The 25,393-nt window shown below is 49.3% G+C and overlaps 1 protein-coding gene across 3 annotated transcripts in view; it reads left to right on the top strand.

The window, feature by feature from the left end:
* Positions 1 to 25,393, top strand: part of DCAF6 (DDB1 and CUL4 associated factor 6) — a 413,552-nt gene that overhangs the window by 269,424 nt on the left and 118,735 nt on the right. For all 3 annotated transcript variants that reach the window (XM_069944434.1, XM_069944435.1, XM_069944436.1), the window contains 2 exons: positions 12,002 to 12,113; positions 14,885 to 14,976. In XM_069944434.1, the coding sequence (XP_069800535.1) occupies positions 12,002 to 12,113; positions 14,885 to 14,976 (204 nt within the window). The remainder of the gene's footprint in view (positions 1 to 12,001; positions 12,114 to 14,884; positions 14,977 to 25,393) is intronic.

Below are 25,393 nucleotides of genomic sequence, written 5' to 3'. Positions count from 1 at the left end.
AGCAGCTGGGGCAACAGGGGGAGAAGATGGGAGGGCAGCTGGGGTTGCAGGGGCAGAAGATGGGGGGCGGCTGGGGTTGCGGAAGGAGAAGATGGGAGGGCGGCTGGGGTTGCAGGGGGAGAAGATGGGAGGGCAGCTGGGGTTGCAGGGGGTACAGACAGGCCGGAAGCTCACAGTGCAGCCCCGCGATGCCCGAACTTCCCTGCTCAGCAGCGTGCGTGTGACGTCATCACGCCGCTGCCAAACAGGAGAGAAGTTCGGGCATCGCGGGGCTGCACTGTGAGCTTCCGGCCTGTCTGTACCGGAAGCTCACGCCGGCCCTGCATGGGGGAGACCTTTCCAGCATGCCTCTGTACCTGCCTGATCCCCCGGCCGACCCATCACTCCCCTGAGCCTCCCCCCCAAACCGCCCGAAAAAAAAAAAAAAGCTCCGGAACTCCCTTTCCGGGTTCCAGCTGGTGGGGGCCCCCTAGTGGTGGAGGCCCAGGGGCACGTGCCCCTTGTGCCCCCCCCTTTAATCCGGCCATGACTGTATAGATGGAGTAGGGGGTCCTGTATATACATGTACTGTATAGATGGAGTAGTGGGCCCTGTATATACATGTACTGTATAGATGGAGTAGGGGGCCCTGTATATACATGTACTGTATAGATGGAGTAGTGGGCCCTGTATATATATGTACTGTATAGATGGAGTAGGGGGTCCTGTATATACATGTACTGTATAGATGGAGTAGGGGGTCCTGTATATACATGTACTGTATAGATGGAGTTGGGGGTCCTGTATATACATGTACTGTATAGATGGAGTAGGGGGTCCTGTATATACATGTACTGTATAGATGGAGTAGGGGGTCCTGTATATACATGTACTGTATAGATGGAGTAGGGGGTCCTGTATATACATGTACTGTATAGATGGAGTAGGGGGTCCTGTATATACATGTACTGTATAGATGGAGTAGGGGGTCCTGTATATACATGTACTGTATAGATAAAGTAGGGGGTCCTGTATACATGTACTGTATAGATGGAGTAGGGGGTCCTGTATACATGTACTGTATAGATGGAGTGGGGGGTCCTGTATATACATGTACTGTATAGATGGAGTAGGGGGTCCTGTATATACATGTACTGTATAGATGGAGTAGTGGGCCCTGTATATATATGTACTGTATAGATGGAGTAGGGGGTCCTGTATATACATGTACTGTATAGATGGAGTAGGGGGTCCTGTATATACATGTACTGTATAGATGGAGTAGGGGGTCCTGTATATACATGTACTGTATAGATGGAGTAGGGGGTCCTGTATACATGTAGTGTATAGATGGAGTAGTGGGCCCTGTATATATATGTACTGTATAGATGGAGTAGGGGGTCCTGTATATACATGTACTGTATAGATGGAGTAGGGGGTCCTGTATATACATGTACTGTATAGATGGAGTAGGGGGCCCTGTATATACATGTACTGTATAGATGGAGTAGTGGGCCCTGTATATATATGTACTGTATAGATGGAGTAGGGGGTCCTGTATATACATGTACTGTATAGATGGAGTAGGGGGTCCTGTATATACATGTACTGTATAGATGGAGTAGGGGGTCCTGTATATACATGTACTGTATAGATGGAGTAGGGGGTCCTGTATATACATGTACTGTATAGATGGAGTAGGGGGTCCTGTATATACATGTACTGTATAGATGGAGTAGGGGGTCCTGTATATACATGTACTGTATAGATGGAGTAGGGGGTCCTGTATATACATGTACTGTATAGATGGAGTAGGGGGTCCTGTATATACATGTACTGTATAGATAAAGTAGGGGGTCCTGTATACATGTACTGTATAGATGGAGTAGGGGGTCCTGTATACATGTACTGTATAGATGGAGTGGGGGGTCCTGTATATACATGTACTGTATAGATGGAGTAGGGGGTCCTGTATATACATGTACTGTATAGATGGAGTAGTGGGCCCTGTATATATATGTACTGTATAGATGGAGTAGGGGGTCCTGTATATACATGTACTGTATAGATGGAGTAGGGGGTCCTGTATATACATGTACTGTATAGATGGAGTAGGGGGTCCTGTATATACATGTACTGTATAGATGGAGTAGGGGGTCCTGTATACATGTAGTGTATAGATGGAGTAGTGGGCCCTGTATATATATGTACTGTATAGATGGAGTAGGGGGTCCTGTATATACATGTACTGTATAGATGGAGTAGGGGGTCCTGTATATACATGTACTGTATAGATGGAGTAGGGGGCCCTGTATATACATGTACTGTATAGATGGAGTAGTGGGCCCTGTATATATATGTACTGTATAGATGGAGTAGGGGGGTCCTGTATATACATGTACTGTATAGATGGAGTAGGGGTCCTGTATATACATGTACTGTATAGATGGAGTAGGGGGTCCTGTATATACATGTACTGTATAGATGGAGTAGGGGGTCCTGTATATACATGTACTGTATAGATGGAGTAGGGGGTCCTGTATATACATGTACTGTATAGATGGAGTAGGGGGTCCTGTATATACATGTACTGTATAGATGGAGTAGGGGGTCCTGTATATACATGTACTGTATAGATGGAGTAGGGGGTCCTGTATATACATGTACTGTATAGATGGAGTAGGGGGTCCTGTATATACATGTACTGTATAGATGGAGTAGGGGGTCCTGTATATACATGTACTGTATAGATAGAGTAGGGGGCCCTGTATATACATGTCCTGTATAGATGGAGTAAGGGGTCCTGTATATACATGTACTGTATAGATGGAGTAGGGGGCCCTGTATATACATGTACTGTATAGATGGAGTAGGGGGCCCTGTATATACATGTCCTGTATAGATGGAGTAGGGGGTCCTGTATATACAGGTACTGTATAGATGGCGTAGGGGGTCCTGTATACATGTACTGTATAGATGGAGTAGGGGGTCCTGTATACCTGTACTGTATAGATGGAGTAGGGGGTCCTGTATACATGTACTGTATAGATGGAGTAGGGGGTCCTGTAGATACATGTACTGTATAGATGGAGTAGGGGGTCCTGTATATACATGTATTGTATAGATGGAGTAGGGGGTCCTGTATATACATGTACTGTATAGATGGAGTAGGGGGTCCTGTATATACATGTACTGTATAGATGGAGTAGGGGCTCCTGTATACATGTACTGTATAGATGGAGTAGGGGGTCCTGTATACCTGTACTGTATAGATGGAGTAGGGGGCCCTGTATATACATGTACTGTATAGATGGAGTAGGGGGTCCTGTATACATGTACTGTATAGATGGAGTAGGGGGTCCTGTATACATGTACTGTATAGATGGAGTAGGGGGTCCTGTATACATGTACTGTATAGATGGAGTAGGGGGCCCTGTATACATGTACTGTATAGATGGAGTAGGGGGTCCTGTATATACATGTACTGTATAGATGGAGTAGGGGCTCCTGTATACATGTACTGTATAGATGGAGTAGGGGGTCCTGTATATACATGTACTGTATAGATGGAGTAGGGGGCCCTGTATACCTGTACTGTATAGATGGAGTAGGGGGTCCTGTATATACATGTAGTGTATAGATGGAGTAGGGGGTCCTGTATATACATGTAGTGTATAGATGGAGTAGGGGGCCCTGTATATACATGTACTGTATAGATGGAGTAGGGGGTCCTGTATATACATGTACTGTATAGATGGAGTAGGGGGTCCTGTATATACATGTACTGTATAGATGGAGTAGGGGGTCCTGTATACATGTACTGTATAGATGGAGTAGGGGCTCCTGTATATACATGTACTGTATAGATGGAGTAGGGGGTCCTGTATATACATGTACTGTATAGATGGAGTAGGGGGTCCTGTATACCTGTACTGTATAGATGGAGTAGGGGGTCCTGTATATACATGTACTGTATAGATGGAGTAGGGGGTCCTGTATACATGTACTGTATAGTTGGAGTAGGGGGTCCTGTATATACATGTACTGTATAGATGGAGTAGGGGGTCCTGTATATACATGTACTGTATAGATGGAGTAGGGGGTCCTGTATACCTGTACTGTATAGATGGAGTAGGGGACCCTATATACATGTACTGTATAAATGGAGTAGGGGGCCCTGTATACATGTACTGTATAGATGGAGTAGGGGGCCCTGTATACATGTACTGTATAGATGGAGTAGGGGGTCCTGTATACCTGTACTGTATAGATGGAGTAGGTAGGGGGTCCTGTATACCTGTACTGTATAGATGGAGTAGGGGGTCTACCAGTTATTACTGTGGATGTTGTGAGGCAGCTTCCCTAGCAACCATTGCTCCCTGTGAAAATGAAAGCAGTAATCCTATTGGTTGCTAAGGCTCCAACTGCCGTGTCTGCTGCAGCTAATTATATCACCTGTGTGTGCAGTGAGGAGATTTTCCCATTCATCTCTATGGGGCGCCTCTCTTCCCCCTCCCCCTCCCCTCCTGTACATCTGGTGGGGACGGGACCTTCGAAATAACCTTCCCGGGCACCCAATGTATCTGTGGGCCAAATTTGGGGTCAAACGGTTCAGGCGTTTGGAAGTCTATAGAGGACAGACAGAAGGACGGACAGACAGAAGGACAGACTTTGATTTTTATGATATAGATTCTAACTGAAAAAAATTTTTTTAACACAGAAATGTCGACCAAATGAAAAGTCTGTACAGTAAAGTCCCCCAATATTTGGTTGGGCACCTTCTGTATGAATGACTGCATCAATGTGGCATGGCGGCGATCAGCTGATGGCACTGCACAGCGGTTAGTGAAGCCCAGGTTGCTGTGATATCGGCCTTCAGCTCGTCTGCATTGTTGGCTCTGGTGTCTTCCATCTTCCTCCTGACAATACCCCATAAGTTCTCTATGGGGTGAAGGTCTGGCGAGTTTGTCGCCAATCAAGCCCAGTGATGCTGTGGTTAGTAACCAGGGATTGGGACTTTTGGCCGTGTGGACAGGAGCCAAATCCTGCTGGAAGATGAAAATTCCATCTCCAAAAATCTTTTCAGCATAGGGAAGCATGAAGGGCTATAAGATGTCCTGGTAGACGGCAGCGGTGACTTTGGTGTTGGTGAAACCCAGTGAAGCTCCACCAGCAGATGACATGGCTCCCCAAACCATCACTGATTGTGGAGACTTCACACTAGACCCCCTGCAGCTTGGATTGGGCCTCTCCACTCTTCCTCCAGCAGCTTGGATTGGGCCTCTCCACTCTTCCTCCAGCAGCTTGGATTGGGCCTCTCCACTCTTCTTCCTCCAGCAGCTCTGATTGGGCCTCTCCACTCTTCCTCCAGCAGCTTGGATTGGGCCTCTCCACTCTTCTTCCTCCAGCAGCTTGGATTGGGCCTCTCCACTCTTCCTCCAGCAGCTTTGATTGGGCCTCTCCACTCTTCTTCCTCCAGCAGCTCTGATTGGGCCTCTCCACTCTTCCTCCAGCAGCTTGGATTGGGCCTCTCCACTCTTCTTCCAGCAGCTTGGATTGGGCCTCTCCACTCTTCCTCCAGCAGCTTGGATTGGGCCTCTCCACTCTTCCTCCAGCAGCTTGGATTGGGCCTCTCCACTCTTCCTCCAGTAGCTTGGATTGGGCCTCTCCACTCTTCTTCCTCCAGCAGCTTGGATTGAGCCTCTCCACTCTTCTTCCTCCAGCAGCTTGGATTGGGCCTCTCCACTCTTCTTCCTCCAGCAGCTTGGATTGGGCCTCTCCACTCTTCTTCCTTCAGCAGCTTGGATTGGGCCTCTCCACTCTTCTTCCTCCAGCAGCTTGGATTGGGCCTCTCCACTCTTCTTCCTCCAGCAGCTTGGATTGGGCCTCTCCACTCTTCTTCCTCCAGCAGCTTGGATTGGGCCTCTCCACTCTTCTTCCTCCAGCAGCTTGGATTGAGCCTCTCCACTCTTCTTCCTCCAGCAGCTTGGATTGGGCCTCTCCACTCTTCTTCCTCCAGCAGCTTGGATTGGGCCTCTCCACTCTTCTTCCTCCAGCAGCTTGGATTGGGCCTCTCCACTCTTCTTCCTCCAGCAGCTTGGATTGGGCCTCTCCACTCTTCTTCCTCCAGCAGCTTGGATTGGGCCTCTCCAATCTTCTTCCTCCAGCAGCTTGGATTGGGCCTCTCCACTCTTCTTCCTCCAGCAGCTTGGATTGGGCCTCTCCAATCTTCTTCCTCCAGCAGCTTGGATTGGGCCTCTCCACTCTTCTTCCTCCAGCAGCTTCGATTGGGCCTCTCCACTCTTCTTCCTCCAGCAGCTTGGATTGGGCCTCTCCACTCTTCTTCCTCCAGCAGCTTGGATTGGGCCTCTCCAATCTTCTTCCTCCAGCAGCTTGGATTGGGCCTCTCCACTCTTCTTCCTCCAGCAGCTTGGATTGGGCCTCTCCAATCTTCTTCCTCCAGCAGCTTGGATTGGGCCTCTCCACTCTTCTTCCTCCAGCAGCTTGGATTGGGCCTCTCCACTCTTCCTCCAGCAGCTTGGATTGGGCCTCTCCACTCTTCTTCCTCCAGCAGCTTGGATTGGGCCTCTCCACTCTTCTTCCTCCAGCAGCTTGGATTGGGCCTCTCCACTCTTCTTCCTCCAGCAGCTTGGATTGGGCCTCTCCAATCTTCTTCCTCCAGCAGCTTGGATTGGGCCTCTCCACTCTTCTTCCTCCAGCAGCTTGGATTGGGCCTCTCCAATCTTCTTCCTCCAGCAGCTTGGATTGGGCCTCTCCACTCTTCTTCCTCCAGCAGCTTGGATTGGGCCTCTCCACTCTTCTTCCTCCAGCAGCTTGGATTGGGCCTCTCCACTCTTCTTCCTCCAGCAGCTTGGATTGGGCCTCTCCACTCTTCTTCCTCCAGCAGCTTGGATTGGGCCTCTCCACTCTTCTTCCTCCAGCAGCTTGGATTGGGCCTCTCCACTCTTCTTCCTCCAGCAGCTTGGATTGGGCCTCTCCACTCTTCTTCCTCCAGCAGCTTGGATTGGGCCTCTCCACTCTTCTTCCTCCAGCAGCTTGGATTGGGCCTCTCCACTCTTCCTCCAGCAGCTTGGATTGGGCCTCTCCACTCTTCCTCCAGACTCTGGGACCGAGATTTCCAAATGAAATGCTAAATTTACTTCCATCTGAGATCAGCCCCTTGGATCACTGATCAGCAGTCCAGTTCTTCTTCTCCTTGGCCTAGATAAGACGCTTCTGGCCTTGTTTATCAGTCAGGAGTGACACATGGGATGTAACACTTGTAGCCCATGTCCTGCAGACGTCTGGATGTGCTCGTGACTTTTGAAGCACTGACTCCAGCAGCAGACCACTCTTTGTGAATCTCTCCCATGGCATTGAATGGCATTTTGGTTACAATCCTGTAAGACTGTGGTTCTCCCAGTTGCTTGTGCACCTTTTTCTACCACACTTTTTCCTTTCACTCACCTCTCCCTTAATATGCTTTCATCCAGCACTCTGAGAACAGCCAGCTTCTTTAGCAATGAACTTTTGTGGCTTCCCCTCCTTATGGAGTGTGTGAATGACGGCCTTCTGGACATCTGTCAGCAGTCTTCCCCATGATTGTGTTGCATACTGAACCAGACCAAGGGACCTTTTATAACACTGCAGGGGTTTTGGGTTCATTATTCAATTTTTCTGAAATACTGACATTTGGGTTTTTCTTGGCTGTAATCCATAATCCTCAACTTTAGCACAAATAAACGCTACAAAAAGTTCACTTTGTATGTAATGACTCTATAGAATATATGAGGTCACTTTTTGAATTGAATTACTGAAAAAAAAATTTTTGTTGATATTCCAATTTATTGCAAACCACTGTATATCCTCTAATTCTGTCAGATTCCAGGACCTCGGCTCATCTCCCAAGACAAGTCACTGCCCACTTAGTCAGTCAGTGGCCGTGCTGCTGGCTCATCTTAGTGATTGAGTGGGCTGTCACACGTGTCACTGGCCATGCTGCTGTCCCGTCTCAGTCAGTGATTGGCTGAGTGGGCTGTCACACATGTCAGTGGCCGTGCTGCTGTCCCGTCTCAGTCAGTGATTGGCTGAGGTGGCTGTCACACGTGTCAGTGGCCGTGCTGCTGTCCCGTCTCAGTCAGTGATTGGCTGAGCGGGCTGTCACACATGTCACTGGCCGTGCTGCTGTCCCGTCTCAGTCAGTGATTGGCTGAGCGGGCTGTCACACATGTCACTGGCCGTGCTGCTGTCCCGTCTCAGTCAGTGATTGGCTGAGCGGGCTGTCACACATGTCACTGGCCGTGCTACTGTCCCGTCTCAGTCATGTGTGACAGTCACCTCAGCCAATCACTGACTGAGACGGGACAGCAGCACGGCCAGTGACATGTGTGACAGCCACCTCAGCCAATCACTGTCACTGGCCGTGCTGCTGTCCCGTCTTAGTCAGTGATTGGCTGAGTGGGCTGTCACACGTGTCACTGGCCATGCTGCTGTCCCGTCTCAGTCAGTGATTGGCTGAGTGGGCTGTCACACGTGTCAGTGGCCGTGCTGCTGTCCCGTCTCAGTCAGTGATTGGCTGAGGTGGCTGTCACACGTGTCAGTGGCCGTGCTGCTGTCCCGTCTCAGTCAGTGATTGGCTGAGCGGGCTGTCACACATGTCACTGGCCGTGCTGCTGTCCCGTCTCAGTCAGTGATTGGCTGAGTGGGCTGTCACACATGTCACTGGTCGTGCTGCTGTCCCGTCTCAGTCAGTGATTGGCTGAGCGGGCTGTCACACATGTCACTGGCCGTGCTACTGTCCCATCTTAGTCAGTGATTGGCTGAGGTGGCTGTCACACATGTCACTGGCCGTGCTGCTGTCCCGTCTCAGTCATGTGTGACAGTCACCTCAGCCAATCACTGACTGAGACGGGACAGCAGCACGGCCAGTGACATGTGTGACAGCCACCTCAGCCAATCACTGTCACTGGCCGTGCTGCTGTCCCGTCTTAGTCAGTGATTGGCTGAGGTGGCTGTCACACATGTCACTGGCCGTGCTGCTGTCCCGTCTTAGTCAGTGATTGGCTGAGCGGGCTGGAGATGGCTGTGATCAGCGGAGCACACCACAGACCTGTTAGCGGACACTGGAGGAGCGTGGACAGGTGAGCATACCCTTGTTTGTTCTCTATGTGTAGTAAAGGCTGCAGCCACCATCTTTATGAACTTGTTACAAACTTTGAAACATTCATAACAAATCTTTGTTAAAGCTCAAACATCTCTGATATCTGTAAGAAAAATGGCCCCCAGATCCCTCACCTGCGTTATGTTGCATCTGAACTGCCTCCGCACACGGTTCTCTCATCTAGAATACTCAATGCTCGTAGAAATAACTAAGAGGATAAACTGTGAGGGAACGAGAACTCTGCAGAGAATCGGCCGTCAGAGATTGGGAAAGTCCTTTGTCATAAAGCTTCTACATCTGGTAAAGCCCAGGAGACTATCACTAAATGGACCTCCAGGTGGGATAGAGGTGCACAGGTGCTGCACAGAATTTATCCTATAGTCCTGGAGGTGCGGACAGGCGAGGGGCACCATCTCTGCTGGGAATGCACAGAGTTTTATGGAAGAAGGGGATTGAACTCACCCAGACCATCACTGGCCATGACAGGCCATGACAGACCATCTTAGGACATCGCAGACCATCACTGGCCATGACAGACCATCTTAGGACATCGCAGACCATCACTGGCCATGACAGGCCATCACAGTCCATCTTAGGATTTTCATCCCAACAGTGCTGCGTCACAGAGGGCATGGGGTTTCATCAAACTTGGTGCCGACAGGCCTGTCCCCAGTGCTTCATGCCAGGTCGGTGCTCAGGAATAGACCAGCAATGTGCAGGGGAACGGGCTGTGGCATTGGCACCCCCACCCCAGCGCCAGTCTGTAACAAACCCAAAGCGATGTACCTGGTGCTACATCCACTTCAATGTAATAGCTGATTGTTCTGCGTGTAACAATGCTGACTTATGGCATTTCCCACCCCCATAACCTGCGGGCTGGGAATGCATAGGCTTATATAAGGGCCAGGCAGGTATATCTTACCCCCAGGCTTGTGACAGGCGCACAGGGGGCACTCGGTTCGTGTTCACACCTTTTGTTGAGGGAAAAATATTTTGGCCGCAAATAATGAATGTAATCCTGCCTGGTATATTCATCTATCTAGCCCAATATAATACAGTACGGTAGGGAGTAGATGGAGCCGGGGCGTCCTCTGTGTCTCTATGATCATTCTCTTTATTTATGTCCATAATTATCAAAATACTGATTTGTGCCTCAAAATGACGGCCGTCCTGAGATACGTGATCAGTGTGTGAATAAACCTCATAGGTCATTAAGGGGTTAAATAGCCAGAGCACTGACTGCCCTAGAAGTGAGAAGCCGCTTCCGGCTGCCCTAGAAGTGAGAAGCCGCTTCCGGCCGCCCTAGAAGTGAGAAGCCGCTTCCGGCCGCCCTAGAAGTAAGAAACCGCTTCCGGCCGCCCTAGAAGTGAGAAGCCGCTTCCGGCCGCCCTAGAAGTGAGAAGCCGCTTCCGGCCGCCCTAGAAGTGAGAAGCCGCTTCCGGCCGCCCTAGAAGTGAGAAGCCGCTTCCGGCCGCCCTAGAAGTGAGAAACCGCTTCCGGCCGCCCTAGAAGTGAGAAGCCGCTTCCGGCCGCCCTAGAAGTGAGAAGCCGCTTCCGGCCGCCCTAGAAGTGAGAAGCCGCTTCCGGCCGCCCTAGAAGTGAGAAGCCGCTTCCGGCCGCCCTAGAAGTGAGAAGCCGCTTCCGGCCGCCCTAGAAGTGAGAAGCCGCTTCCGGCCGCGCTAGAAGTGAGAAGCCGCTTCCGGCCGCCCTAGAAGTGAGAAGCCGCTTCCGGCCGCGCTAGAAGTGAGAAGCCGCTTCCGGCCGCCCTAGAAGTGAGAAGCCGCTTCCGGCCGCGCTAGAAGTGAGAAGCCGCTTCCGGCCGCCCTAGAAGTGAGAAGCCGCTTCCGGCCGCCCTAGAAGTGAGAAGCCGCTTCCGGCTGCCCTCTCTGAGTCGCATCTTTCCATCCGTTTGTCCGATTATAAATAAACGTGGTTTTTATTGAGGACGGCTGTACTTTTTGGATATTGTGCAGACCGTCGCGGTGAGTTCCTGGGCACTAGCGACGCCTCCTTATACCACTCATTCTTCTAGGAGAAGGTTCACACTGATTTATTAGGCATGGACAGAGGTGGCAGCAGAGAGCACTGTGTTGAACTGTAGAGAATACACCACTTCCTGCAGGACATGCAGTAGCTGATGAGTACTGGAAGACTGGAGCTCTTTAAACAGTACCAGATACTATTTGTTTTTACGCCTATTTCTTAGCACATTAATTCCCATTTTTATTGGTGGTTCTATTGTTTTATTGGAATCTGAATCCTAAGATGGAAATTCGGGTGGACCCAGTAAATTGATGTATGGGTAACATACACCCGGGGGGGGGGGGGGGGAATATGATACACCCGGGGGGGGGGGGGGGGGGGTAATATGATACACCGGGGGGGGGGGGGATATGATACACCCGGGGGGGGGGGGGGGGGGGGAATATGATACACCCGGGGGGGGGATATGATACATATTCCTTCCCGACTTCACTATGGCGGAATAATCCCGGGATCAGCGCCCTATCACATGTGACCTAGTGCCCATAACCTGTATTATATTTATAGAGAAGCATCCAACGATTTACATTGTGACATTTATAAGGACAGTGCGGCTTTATGTGTAGGGATATACAGCAGCCATCACGGTATATATGGCAGCACCCAATATATAAGGCAGCATCTGATATATACGGCAGCCATCACGGTATATACGGCAGCACCCGATATATACGGCAGCCATCACGGTATATACTGCAGCCATCACAGTATATACGGCAGCACCCGGTATATACGACAGCACCTGGTATGGCTTACAGTAAATGGTTATATGGCAGAATGTTTAGTTGTTGGTCATTTTGTATTTTATTTTACCTACAGAAACCACCAGGTTTGGTCCTGACGCGGAGGCCAGTGAGCCGGTCCTACAATTACACTACAGCACCGAGGGGACGACCACCAGTACAATCCGACTGGACTTCACCGATGAATGGTAAAAAGATTTTTCCCAACCATGGAGGAAAGTTATCAGATGAGATATATCACTGTATATACTGTATAGAAGATGAGCTATATCATGACTATTACCTTCTGCCTATTGCTGTTGGTGGGCACTGAGTGACACAGATCCAGAAGCACAGGCCCCACCTAGTGGTTTAAGCTTGGGGAGACCCCTAAGAAAACTAAACAGGTTGCAGAAGAGTTCTTGGCTCTTACCAAACTGCTTTCTGTTTGCCCTGTACTTAGATATTAGGAGGATTGAAGAACGTCCCTCATCTTAGTTAGGCCTTCATCCCAGTTTACAGTAGTTTTACCGCAGGCTTCACTATCTTAACATGTCTGGGGTGGAGAGTAGTTGAAGTCCCTAGATATCAGGTCCCCACAGCTGGGCCCCTGGCAGAGTAATTTAGCAGGAAGTACACCCCTGATAGGCTAGAGGGACAGAGGTGGAACATGTGTGATGCACCCGGCTCAGGGATTGGTTGTCAGTCAGGTTCAGGACAGTGGCACAGACAGTACATTACGTACGTTCACAGTTAAAGGAGAAGTCCGTCGAAAATTTTTATTAAAGTATTGTATTGCCCCCCCCCCCCCCCCCCCCCCCAAAAGTTATACAAATGACCAATATACACTTATTAATGGAAATGCACAGAAAGTGTTTTTTTTCCCTGCACTTCTGCATCAAGGCTTCACTTCCTGGATAACACAGTGTGGTCACTTCCTGGATAACACAGTGATGTCACTTCCTGGATAACACAGTGATGTCACTTCCTGGATAACATGGTGATGTCATGACCCGACTCATTGAGCTGTGCTGGCTGTGGCTGCTGGAGAGGATGATGGCCGGGGGATGCTCAGTGTCCCTCAGTGTCCCCCTGACATCATCCTCTCCAGCAGCCACAGCCCACACACCTCTGGGAGTCGTGACATCACCATGTTATCCAGGAAGTGATGTCACCATGTGATCCAGGAAGTGAAGCCTTGATGCTTAGAAAGTGCTTTTTGCCCTGCACTTACTACTGCATTTCCTGTAATAAATTGGGGATTTGTATAACTTTTGGGGGGCAATACAATATTTTAATAAAAATTTTTTGCCTGACTTCTCCTTTAACCCTATATTAACCTTTCTTCAGCTGTGGCAGGGAGTACTTAGACTATAGTGAGCCATCTAGTGGATGGAAGGCAGAATGCTACCCTCATCCTGCAGCACCCCCCCACTGGCTGATCAGGTCCCTCTCTGGATTCCAGCAATGTTTCTCCAGTAGCATTCAGCGTGGAGCTGTCGGGCCCAGTCATTGGCTTGCTGGGGAGATATATTACTCCACACGTTACAGACAAGCGATTAAAGGGGTATTCCCCCCAAGAGCTAAGAAAAAAAATAAAATGCTCCCAAACCTAGCAGGTCTTACTCACCAAGTCCCCCTGAGAATTTTGAGCCGTCTCCCGTCTTTCTAGCTTATGTTTTTATTATGTTTATTATTATTATGTTGTTCAGATTATTGTGATTATTATTATTATTATTGTGCTTGTCCAAGGCTGCAGTCTCCTATAGAAATGTTTTTTATTGCTGCTCCTTAGTGTCATAGAGGTGTGGCTAGTGCATTTCAGTTTCGTGGCCACGCCTTTTTGTCACTTCTTAATTGCAATAAAAATAATTTTTTTTAGGACTCCAGCCTTGGACAACTCAAAAAATGGGCGGCCTCACTGCTTAAAGGGGTACTCAGGCGACGTTTAAAGAGAAGGAAACTACACATCTATACAACTTTCTGACCCCAGTTGATTTAAAAGATTTTTTTTAGCTAGAGTATCCCTTTAAGGAGGACCTGTCACCCCCCGTGCCGGGTTGCCAGGCTCCTGACCCCCAGTTAGAGCCCCCTATACTCACCTAATCCCGCCGGGTCCCGCTTCTGGAGATGGTCGGGTGACGGAGATTCCAGCCGCAGCAGCCCGGCGCGCGCGCTCCTCAGATGAGTCCAACGCTCATAGAGAATGACAGGAGAGTCCGACGCTCCGTCATTCTCTATGAGCGTTGGACTCATCTCTCAGTGTGCGCGCCGGGCTGCAGCGGCTGAGATCTCCGTCACCCGACCACCTCCAGAAGCGGGACCCGGCGGGATTAGGGATTAGGGCTCTAACTGGGGGTCGGGAGCCTGTCACCCCGGCACGGGGGGGTGACAGGTTCCCTTTAAATAGCTGTGTAGCCATGTATGTGATTTGAGACGTCTGTTCTTGCTGAGCCTTTCCCTTGTAGAGGTGAGGCTGGTGCACACGTCCGTCTTTATAGTTTCCTTCCCATCTGACTCCGCCTCTGGTTTTGGCACCTAATACTGCGACATCAGTCGGACGTAGCTGTCAGTGTTATATTACCAGTGTCTGGAACAGCGATCACATATCATGGAATCATATGCCATTAAAGAGGTAGTCCAGCCTGCTTACTCCCTGAGTCACGGTGCTGCCAGTAGCATGAGGTCACGCTCTGCTCCAGCGCCGTCATTCTGTGCCGTAAGATCAGCTGCCATGGGCGCCTGGGTCTGTGCCGGCCTCCTCCTCAGACACAGCCATTGTAATACACCACATATGGCACAGCTTGGACTGCGGCTGACGTCACGGCACAGAATGGCAGCACTGGAGCACAGCCATGATGCTTGCAGCGGCACTGCCACTGAGGAAGTAAGGCTGGGCCGGAGTGCCCCTTTAATCAATGATCCTGCATACCTGCATACTGTTGTATCCACTGCTTAGAGTACTTTCTGTGTCTTCTAGGAGTAACACTGCCTCAAGCTCAGTTGCTGTGAAGGTCGGACCCCCCAATGATTCTCCTCCGCTGGATCCAGCTAATTCACATGTAGAAGAAGGTACAGTCCCCCCAAAACCACAATGATTAACCCCTTAGGGGGACACAGACAGGTTTGGCCAAATTCTTCTAATGTGACTTTATGCATCAACAACTTTGGAATGCTTTTACCAAACCTTGGGATTCCAAGATTGTTTTTTTCCCTGACATATTCGACTTGATGTAACTGGTAAATTTGGGTTCATACCCTAAAAAAAAAATAGCATTTCTCTAAATTTGAAAGTCTCTACCAATAAGAAAAATAGTAATACTTATCGATTATTTATTAATTCGTATCTATAACATGTCGACTTTCTAATAACCGCATTTGGTAAACACCCTTTTACGTTTTTAGGATATTAGAGGCCGTAAATTTTTAGTAGCAATTTTAAAAACTTTCATGAAAATTTCAAACTAAGAAATTGTTTAGGGACCAGTTCAGTTTTGGAGAATATTTTAAAGGCCTAGAAACCCCCATAATTCACCCCAGTTTGAAATCTTCACCCTTTCAAGTATTCAAATTGACATTCAGGGTAAATTCACACGGGCAGATCCGCTGCAGGTTCCCCCCTGTGAATTGCAATGTTATTACATACAGTATGTAAATCCCAGCCCAATAACCCCCGCCGCTCCAGATGATACATTACCAGCACCACGATCCGGCCCGTGTCTGAGGCTCCCAGCTCCCAGAGGTCCCGCGCAGCCAATCTGTGCACGGCCACAGTCACTGATTGGCTGCGCAGGACCTCCGGGAGCCTCAGACACGGGCCGGATCGTGGTGCTGGTAATGTATCATCTGGAGCAGCGGGGGTTAATGGGGACGGGATTTACATACTGGCAGCAGGATAATAATCCTGCTGCGAGTATGTAATAACATTGCAATTCAAAGGGGATGAATCCCCAGCGGAGTAAAAGAGTGAAGAGAGAGAGTAAAAAGTTAAAATTTGTATTTTCTTTGCAGATATTCCAATGTAATCCTATGTATTTTTTACCACACCAATTACCATTATTGATCCTGCAATGCCAGCGATTGCCAGTTCTGGACCCCTTATATAACAGCTATACTTACTGTATCCAGGTCCAGTCTCCTGAAGGCAGCTATATACCAGCTATACTTACTGTATCCAGGTCCAGTCTCCTGAAGGCAGCTATATACCAGCTATACTTACTGTATCCAGGTCCAGTCTCCTGAAGGCAGCTATATACCAGCTATACTTACTGTATCCAGGTCCAGTCTCCTGAAGGCAGCTATATACCAGCTATACTTACTGTATCCAGGTCCAGTCTCCTGAAGGCAGCTATATAACAGCTATACTTACTATATCCAGGTCCAGTCTCCTGAAGGCTGCTATATAACAGCTATACTTACTGTATCCAGGTCCAGTCTCCTGAAGGCAGCTATATACCAGCTATACTTACTGTATCCAGGTCCAGTCTCCTGAGGGCAGCTATATAATAGCTATACTTACTGTATCCAGGTCCAGTCTCCTGACTGCTATATACCAGCTATACTTACTGTATCCAGGTCCAGTCTCCTGACTGCTATATACCAGCTATACTTACTGTATCCAGGTCCAGTCTCCTGAAGGCAGCTATATAACAGCTATACTTACTGTATCCAGGTCCAGTCTCCTGAAGGCAGCTATATAACAGCTATACTTACTGTATCCAGGTCCAGTCTCCTGAAGGTAGCTATATAACAGCTATACTTACTGTATCCAGGTCCAGTCTCCTGACTGCTATATAACCGCTATACTTACTGTATCCAGGTCCAGTCTCCTGAAGGTAGCTATATAACAGCTATACTTACTGTATCCAGGTCCAGTCTCCTGACTGCTATATACCAGCTATACTTACTGTATCCAGGTCCAGTCTCCTGAAGGCTGCTATATAACAGCTATACTTACTGTATCCAGGTCCAGTCTCCTGATGGCAGCTATATAACCGCTATACTTACTGTATCCAGGTCCAGTCTCCTGAAGGCTGCTATATAATAGCTATACTTACTGTATCCAGGTCCAGTCTCCTGAAGGCAGCTATATAACCGCTATACTTACTGTATCCAGGTCCAGTCTCCTGAAGGCAGCTTTATAACAGCTATACTTACTGTATCCAGGTCCAGTCTCCTGAAGGCAGCTATATAACAGCTATACTTACTGTATCCAGGTCCAGTCTCCCGCAAGCAGATTTTTAGACTTGTGCTGGCTGAAAAAAACAGACTAAACACAGAAATTCCGGACAGTACAGAGAGTCACGGCTCAATGTTTCCGTCGATCACATGATTGCCTTTTCTCTGTGAGCGCTCAGATGGCCCAGGATACACAGGGCGTCCTGTTTTCTTTTTCCCGTTTTTTGAGAAAAAAAACTGTGGGAAAACAGGAAGTGCCGTGTCCTCCATGATAACTAACAAAAAAATAATGAATGAAAATTGTAAACTTGCTTTATATCACATCTACTGTTAATTTAGATTTTAAAAGTTATAATGATAGGGACACTTTAATGTAAAGTCATGAAGGTGGGGGGGGGGGAGTTCTTGTTGCAGCATTCATTTATAACATGTGGGACACTGAATCCTTGGATAGCGGGAGCTAGGACCAAGAGCTAGGACAGGGGGATCTAGAGCAGCCGAAGCTAGAACAACAGGAGCTAGGACAGATAGAACGAGAGCAGTGGGAGCTATATCAGAGGGAGCTAGGACAGCGGGAGCTAGGACAGCGGGAGCTAGGTCAGAGGGAGCTAGGACAGCGGGAGCTAGGACAGCGGGAGCTAGGACAGCGGGAGCTAGGACAGCGGGAGCTAGGTTAGAGGGAGCTAGGACAGCGGGAGCTAGGACAGCGGGAGCTAGGACAGCAGAAGCTAGGACAGCGGGAGCTAGGTCAGAGGGAGCTAGGACAGCAGAAGCTAGGTCAGAGGGAGCTAGGACAGCGGGAGCTAGGACAGCGGGAGCTAGGTCAGAGGGAGCTAGGACAGCGGGAGCTAGGACAGCGGGAGCTAGGTTAGAGGGAGCTAGGACAGCGGGAGCTAGGACAGCAGAAGCTAGGTCAGAGGGAGCTAGGACAGCAGAAGCTAGGTCAGAGGGAGCTAGGACAGCGGGAGCTAGGACAGCGGGAGCTAGGTCAGAGGGAGCTAGGACAGCGGGAGCTAGGACAGCGGGAGCTAGGACAGCAGGAGCTAGGTCAGAGGGAGCTAGGACAGCGGGAGCTAGGACAGCAGGAGCTAGGACAGAGGGAGCTAGGGCAGCGGGAGCTAGGACAGTGGGAGCTAGGGCAGCGGGAGCTAGGACAGCATTAGCTAGGACAGGGGGAGTTAGGGTAGCGGGAGCTAGGGCAGCAGGAGCTAGGGCAGGGGGAGTTAGGGTAGCGGGAGCTAGGGCAGGGGGAGTTAGGGTAGCGGGAGCTAGGACAGATAGAACGAGAGCAGTGGGAGCCATATCAGAGGGAGCTAGGGCAGCAGCAGGAGCTAGGTCAGGGGGAGCTAGAGCAGTGGGAGCTAGGACAGAGGGAGCTAGAACAGGGGGAGCGAGAGCAGTGGGAGCTAGGGTGGCGGGAGCTAGGATAGCGGGATCACCGTCAGGTTGATTATCACTAACAAGTGAGAGAAGTTTGTGGCAGCAGGTTTGCAGAATTTTGGAGTGTAATTCTGCTGTGTCTGAACCTTAAAGGAACTGCACTAAGCAGCTAAGTATGGCAGCTGTGTATATGTGTATATACAGTCATGGCCAAAAGTTTTGAGAATGATACAAATATAAATTTTTACAAAGTCTACTGCTTCAGTTTATAAAATGACAATTTGCATATACTCCAGAATGTTATACAGAATGATCAGCTTATCAGCAATTACTTGCACAGTCAATATTTGCCTAGAAAATGAACTTTATCCCCCAAAACACATTTCACCATCATTGCAACCCTGTCTTACAAGGACCAGCTAACATTGTTTCAGTGATCGCTCCAGTAACACAGGTGTGGGTGTTGGTGAGGACAGGGCTGGAGATCAATCTGTCATGATTAAGTAAGAATGACACCACTGGCCAGGAGGCTGGTGCTTGGCATCATTGTTTCTCTTCTGTTATCCATGGTTATCTCTAAAGAAACACGTGCAGTCATCATTGCACTGCCCAAAAATGGCCGAACAGGGAAGAGTATCGCAGCTAGAAAGATTGCACCTCAGTCACCAATCTATCGCATCATCAAAAACTTCAAGGAGGACTTCCGGTTCCGGCGCTGCTATGTGAGGAAGCAGAGCGGAGAGCTCCCGCGTACCCGCCATCTCTATACCGCTGAGACGTAGAGCCAAGCAGATCCTGACCCCGGTTACTGGCTTCGGGGGACGCAGTAGACTCCCTAGTATCGCAGTGTATGGATCGGTACGTCCTCCGGAGCACACAAAAGCTTCCTGCAGCGGAAACAACAGATCCCCCTGTCACGCCGCAGCGAGTCAAGATGCAGGCAGGTACTGGGGACAGTGAGGAGGAGTTAGCCGGGACCCAGCAGGGAGCCCCAGAGGTCGCGGACCCACGCGTGGCCCAGGGGACACCCCAACTGAATGTGGACTACCACAAATTGGCGGCCGCAGTGGCTCAGAAACTGTTGCCAGACATACAAAAAGCGGTGGAGGGCGCCATTGTTGCTTCACTTACCCAGCTCCAAGCGGACTTGGCACACACTAACACACAGGTGGCAGCCTTGGAGACCTCGGTCACAACATTGCAGGGAACTAGTGCTGACTGTCAGCATGAGCTGGCCTCACACAAACAAGAAATTATCACACTGCATTCTAAACTGGACGATCTAGAGAATAGATCAAGACGCAGCAACTTGAGACTCATAGGCCTACCGGAGTCTGTACGCAGCACTGGATTGTTCCGTGTGTGAAAAGGAACTGCCAGAAGCCTTAGGGCTGGGATATTATTGCAGAGTGGAGAGAGCCCACAGAGTAGGCCCCGAGCCTGCCCGCGCCAAACGTACAGATTCAAACCTGCCTGCACGACCGCGGCAAGTGATAATGAAATTACTGGACTATAACGATAAAGCGGCCATGATTACAGCCTTCAGGAGAAGGGATACAGAGATAACAGTGAGAGGCTATCGCATCCTACAGTTCGAGGACTTCTCGGCGGAGGTAGTGAAAAAGAGGCGTGCATTTAGTGGCATCTGCGCTTCCCTGTACAGGAAGAAACTACGCTTTCAACTCCAATACCCTGCAATTTTGCGTGTCTTCCATGAAAACGGATCTGTAGACACCTACACCTCCCCAACAGATGGGGAGCAAGCGTTGCAAACATGGGAGCAACAAGGAGCATCTCTGAGGCGCTTGGATGAATCCCTACCAGAACGGAACAACACCACTACCAGTGGAGACCCAATGCCACCTTGATCGCCCCGACGACAAAGGAGGGATACGCCGCGCCGTAGATCACGGGAGGGGGACCAGTCACGTTGAATATATCATTGGCTGGCCGTGGGATTATCATCTACGGTACTGATTTAATCCCGGGAACTCGGGCTGAACGTCCCTAGAGATCCAGTATACATTTATGGTTGAGTGGTGCTGCCTCACTCTCCTAGTGACTGGGGAGGCGAGGATCACAGCCTGTAAAAGGGCAGCAGCTGGGTGTAACCAGCGTGTATACCTACTTTACTGCGGATGCTCATCGATACCTATACTTTTGTTTTTTTTCTTCTGTTATGGGGGGAGGGGAGGGTCTATTATAGGGATGGCGGGTCTCCACGCCGAGCTCCCATAGTAGAAAAAAGTGAAGTTCTGAGTTCAGTATCACCACCCATAGTAGATAGGGTAGTAGTGATAGAGCATTCTTATTACCCGTTAAGATAGCTGCAGTTGATGTTTCTGACATCTTGTCTTTAGTCTGATCTTCCTAGGCATTTGGTCTAGAGTTGTTATTGATTGCCTTGTTCATTCTTGTCCTGTCCTGTTAAGTTTGTGTCCCCTGTAGTGTCTGTGTCTGTGTAGTGTCTGTCCTTTCAACCTCCTTATTAACCACATTTCTCAAATTACTGGTGCCTGGCACTTTTGTATGCGGATAGTAGAATCATGAGAATTATTTCCTGGAACGTGAAGGGATTACGTTCCCCTAATAAACGCTCGGCTGTGCTGAGACACCTTAGACGGTTCCGCCCGGACCTAGTCCTGCTCCCAGAAACGCACCTAACTGAAGGTGACTTTATCCGCCTACAAAGGTTCTGGGTAGGTAAGGTTGTGGGTTCTCCAGCAAAGGAAGGGAAGGCTGGAGTGGTAATCTGGATCAGTGCTGGATGTGCGGGCTGATGGCGAAGGCAGGTGGGTTCATGTGTTGCTCGAGGTGGAAGGGTCCCAATTTAGCGTATACAATCTGTACGGCCCAAACGGTGATAACAGGTCATTCTACAGGGACATAGGTCAGCTGCTTCAGGTTGACACAGTAGCACAAAAGATTGTGGGGGGAGACCTAAATACCGTCCTAACTGTATCAGAGGACAGACAAAGTGGGGAGTCCCGGGGCCCCGTGCCACGCTCTAGAGATAAAATTCTGGGGCCTTTTTTGGAAACCCAGCATTTGCATGATCCATGGCGTCTTACACATCCGGATAGTAGAGAATTCACTCACTATTCGAATGTGCATAATTCCTGGTCGCGCATTGACTACCTGTTGGTTAGTGATACATTATTAAGCAAAATGGTGCATTCAGAGATATTAGACATGGTGATCTCTGATCATGAGCCGATACAAATAGACATCCATGACTCCTTCCCAAAAGGGACTGACTATTTATGGCGGTTTCCCTCCTATCTTGTCAAAGACGATGGCTTCCTTGAGACCATGAGGGGGTGGTGGACAGAGTTCAGCACCTACAATGCATCACATAGAGATAATATACCACTATACTGGAGCACTGCGAAAGCGGTCCTGAGAGGACGTCTTATTAGCTACATTTCCTCTCTACGAAAAAAGTCAATCAGCACTATGCCGAGGCGAGCCAAAAATTGAGGCAGGCATATACAGCCTTTCTGCGGGACTCGTCTGGTCCCTTCATGGCGGCATGGAAGCAGGCTAAGCAGATCTTTGATTTGTGGCTTGATAGGAGGGAACGAGTGCACTGGTCACACTACCAAAACGAACTATTCCGATTTGGCAACAAGTCTGGCAGACTGCTCGCTAGGCTGGCAAAGGGGAAATTTCCCACGACACATATAGCAGCGTTACGGACGGGCTTGGGACAGGTTGTCTCGGATCCGCGGTTGGTAAACACAGTACTGAAAGATTTTTATGCCAACCTTTATAGTTCTACTCCCCGATCACAGGAGGATAGGGCCGACTTCCTAAACAATATCAGACTCCCCACTCTCACGCAGGAACAGCTGGAATGTTTGAATGCTGATGTGACGGAACAGGAAGTGAAGGCGACTATTAAAAGACTTCACAATGGCAAAGCGCCGGGGCCTGATGGCTACTCGGGGGAGTTCTATAAGGCCCTCCTGGACTCTGTAGCGCCGGTCCTTACCAACCTGTTCAATCATATCTTGCATACAGGAGAGCTGCCTGTCCACTCCAACATAGCTCACATTAAATTGCTGCTGAAAACCTGGGAAGGACCCCCTGGACCCCAACTCGTATAGACCAATATCGTTAATAGATCAGGATATGAAGATTCTGTCCAAACTACTGGCGGAAAGACTAAGTGGATTCATGGGGGATCTGGTGGGTCCTTCACAGGTTAGTTTTATTAAAGGGGTTGTCCGGCGATAAAAAATTATTCACAGAATAACACACATTACAAAGTTATACAACTTTGTAATGTATGTTATGTCTGTGAATGGCCCCCTTCCCCGTGTCCCACCACCCCCCACCCGTGTACCCGGAAGTGTGGTGCGCTATACATACCTGTCACGTGCCGACCACGGTCTCCGATCCTCAGCAGTGACGTCTTCTTCGGGCGGCCAGCGGATCTTCCCGAGTGCTGGCCGCTTTCTGCAGCGTCATCCGAAGCTCAGCCGCGATTGGCTGAGCATAACTGTGCTCAGCCAATCGCGGCTGAGCAGCTGATGACGTGGCCGCGTCATCAGCCGCTCAGCCGCGATTGGCTGAGCACAGTTATGCTCAGCCAATCGCGGCTGAGCTTCGGATGACGCTGCAGAGGGTGGCCGGCACTCGGGAAGATCCGCCGGCCTCCCGAAGAAGACGTCACTGCTGACGATCGGAGACCGTGGACGACACGAGATGCGGTGAGTATAATGCACCACACTTCCGGGTCTAGCGTGGGTGGGGGGAAACACGGGGAAGGGGGCCATTCACAGACATAACATACATTACAAAGTTGTATAACTTTGTAATGTGTGTTATTCTGTGAATAATTTTTTATTGCCGGACAACCCGTTTAAGAACAGGTCTGCAGTGACCAATATTAGAAAGGTCCTTACGGTCCTCGATTGGACTAGGCACCTTCCCCGATCTTCCCAGTCTCCTATTCTTTTAGCGTTGGATGCCGAAAAGGCTTTTGATAGTGTGGACTGGGACTGGTTGGGGGAGGTGCTTGATAGATTCGGTGTGCAGGGACAATTCCGCACATTCCTGAATGGTATATATTCCAGCCCCAAGGCGCGGATCCATACTACGGGCTTTCTATCTGCTCCGTTCCAGCTGTTCAGGGGCACTCGCCAGGGGTGTCCTCTGTCACCTCTCCTTTTTGATCTGGCATTGGAACCCCTGGCGAGATCCTTGGAGGATTCCACTATCTACAAAGGAATTATGGTAGGGCGAGCAGAGATAAAACTCACGCTCTTTGCGGATGATGCGTTATTATTTATGTCGGATCCTAAGACTCATCTCGGACCATTGATGGCCCACATAAATCATTTTGGATCGCTCTCTGGATATCGCATCAACGCCGCAAAGAGTGAGGTTCTGGCGCTAGGGACACCGTTGCCGCCACAATTTTGGCATCTCATGGCCTGGGTATTCAATCGGTGAAATCTCACATAACATATTTGGGCGTACGGATTGGGAAAGAACCCAGTTCTTTATATACATTAAATTATCCACCACAATCGTAGGAGAGCTGAGACGGTGGACCCACCTGCCTTTGTCATTCATGGGGTGATGCCATCTTATAAAAATGATGAGTTTCTCTAAACTCCTATATCCTATGCAGACTATCCCGGTCCTTCTGAAGCACGCTGATATACGTCGCATCACCTCAGAGTTCACGACTTTTATATGGCAGGGGAAAAAAACCAGAATTGCACTGCAAAAACTGATGCTCCACCGGGCGGTGGGTGGAGTGGGGTTTCCCAATATTAAAGGGTACAATTTAACCTGTCTATTTAGACATGTGTTCGATTGGATACATGCCACCAGTCAGTTTTCCAATACTCAGCTAGAGTCAGAGTTGGTAACTCCCTGGAGTCTGATGGCATGTCTCCACTCTAGAGTGGCCTCCCTCCCTCCCCAAATAAAGGGCTCACTGGTGATCAGAGATACTGTTATTGCTTGGAGGGAGATCAGAAAATTATTTAAACTTCCCTACCTGATGACTAAGAAGCTCCCCTTATGGGAACACCCCAATTTTTCCCAGGGTAGAGATGATCGCCAATATGAGATGTGGAGAGCCAAGGGTATTACGGAGGCAGTACACCTTATGAATACGAGTGAAAAAAGATGGATGACTTCCACGGAAATACGTGATACATATGACTTGCCACCCACACATTTCCTACAGATCTTGAAAGTGACCTCCTTTTGTAGGAGCAGATTGCGAAATGTGGCAAAGGAAGCTGTGACCACTTCCTTTGATGAAATCATAGGTGTACGGCCTCGGCAGATCTCCCTCTCAGAACTTTATGGGACGTTGCGTAATGATTTTCTAAAGGTGTCGGCTTCCACTTTGTTCTCCAAATGGAGAGATGTGATACAGGATCCGGATATTGGTGATAAGATTGGGCAGGGATTGGCGAAAATCAGAGCATGTGTAATCAATGAACGCTGGAGGGAAACATATTTTAGGATAATACACCGCGCAATATATGGTTTCAATTTTCCAGTGTCGCCACAATTCCCGGATCGCATCACTGCGTGTCCGAAATGTAAGATGGACGCCACCGATCTCTGGCATGGCCTATGGTCCTGCCCGATGTCGCAAGAGTACTGGAAACAAATGATTTTATATATTAAGGCACACTGGAATATTGACTTAAAGGCTGAACCTCAGGCCTTGATTTTTCATTACATCGACCCCACTGAGGGGGTACGTGTTCCTGTGAAATCTATACCTCTCATAGTGCACGTGGTATTGTTGGCGGCTAAGCGGCTTCTACTCGATCACTGGCTGCAGCCACATACTCCCTCCACTCCTGAACTAGTTAACCTCCTAAAACACCTGCTTGGTATCGACAGAGTGGAAACGGAGCGGCACAAGGAAAAGGGAGCGGCAGTTTTTTTCAAA

The sequence above is a fragment of the Dendropsophus ebraccatus genome, chromosome 11, assembly GCF_027789765.1.
Source record: "Dendropsophus ebraccatus isolate aDenEbr1 chromosome 11, aDenEbr1.pat, whole genome shotgun sequence".
Lineage (NCBI taxonomy): Eukaryota > Metazoa > Chordata > Amphibia > Anura > Hylidae > Dendropsophus > Dendropsophus ebraccatus.
Note: the sequence above shows the minus strand (reverse complement) of the source record. Positions and strands in the feature narration are given on the sequence as shown.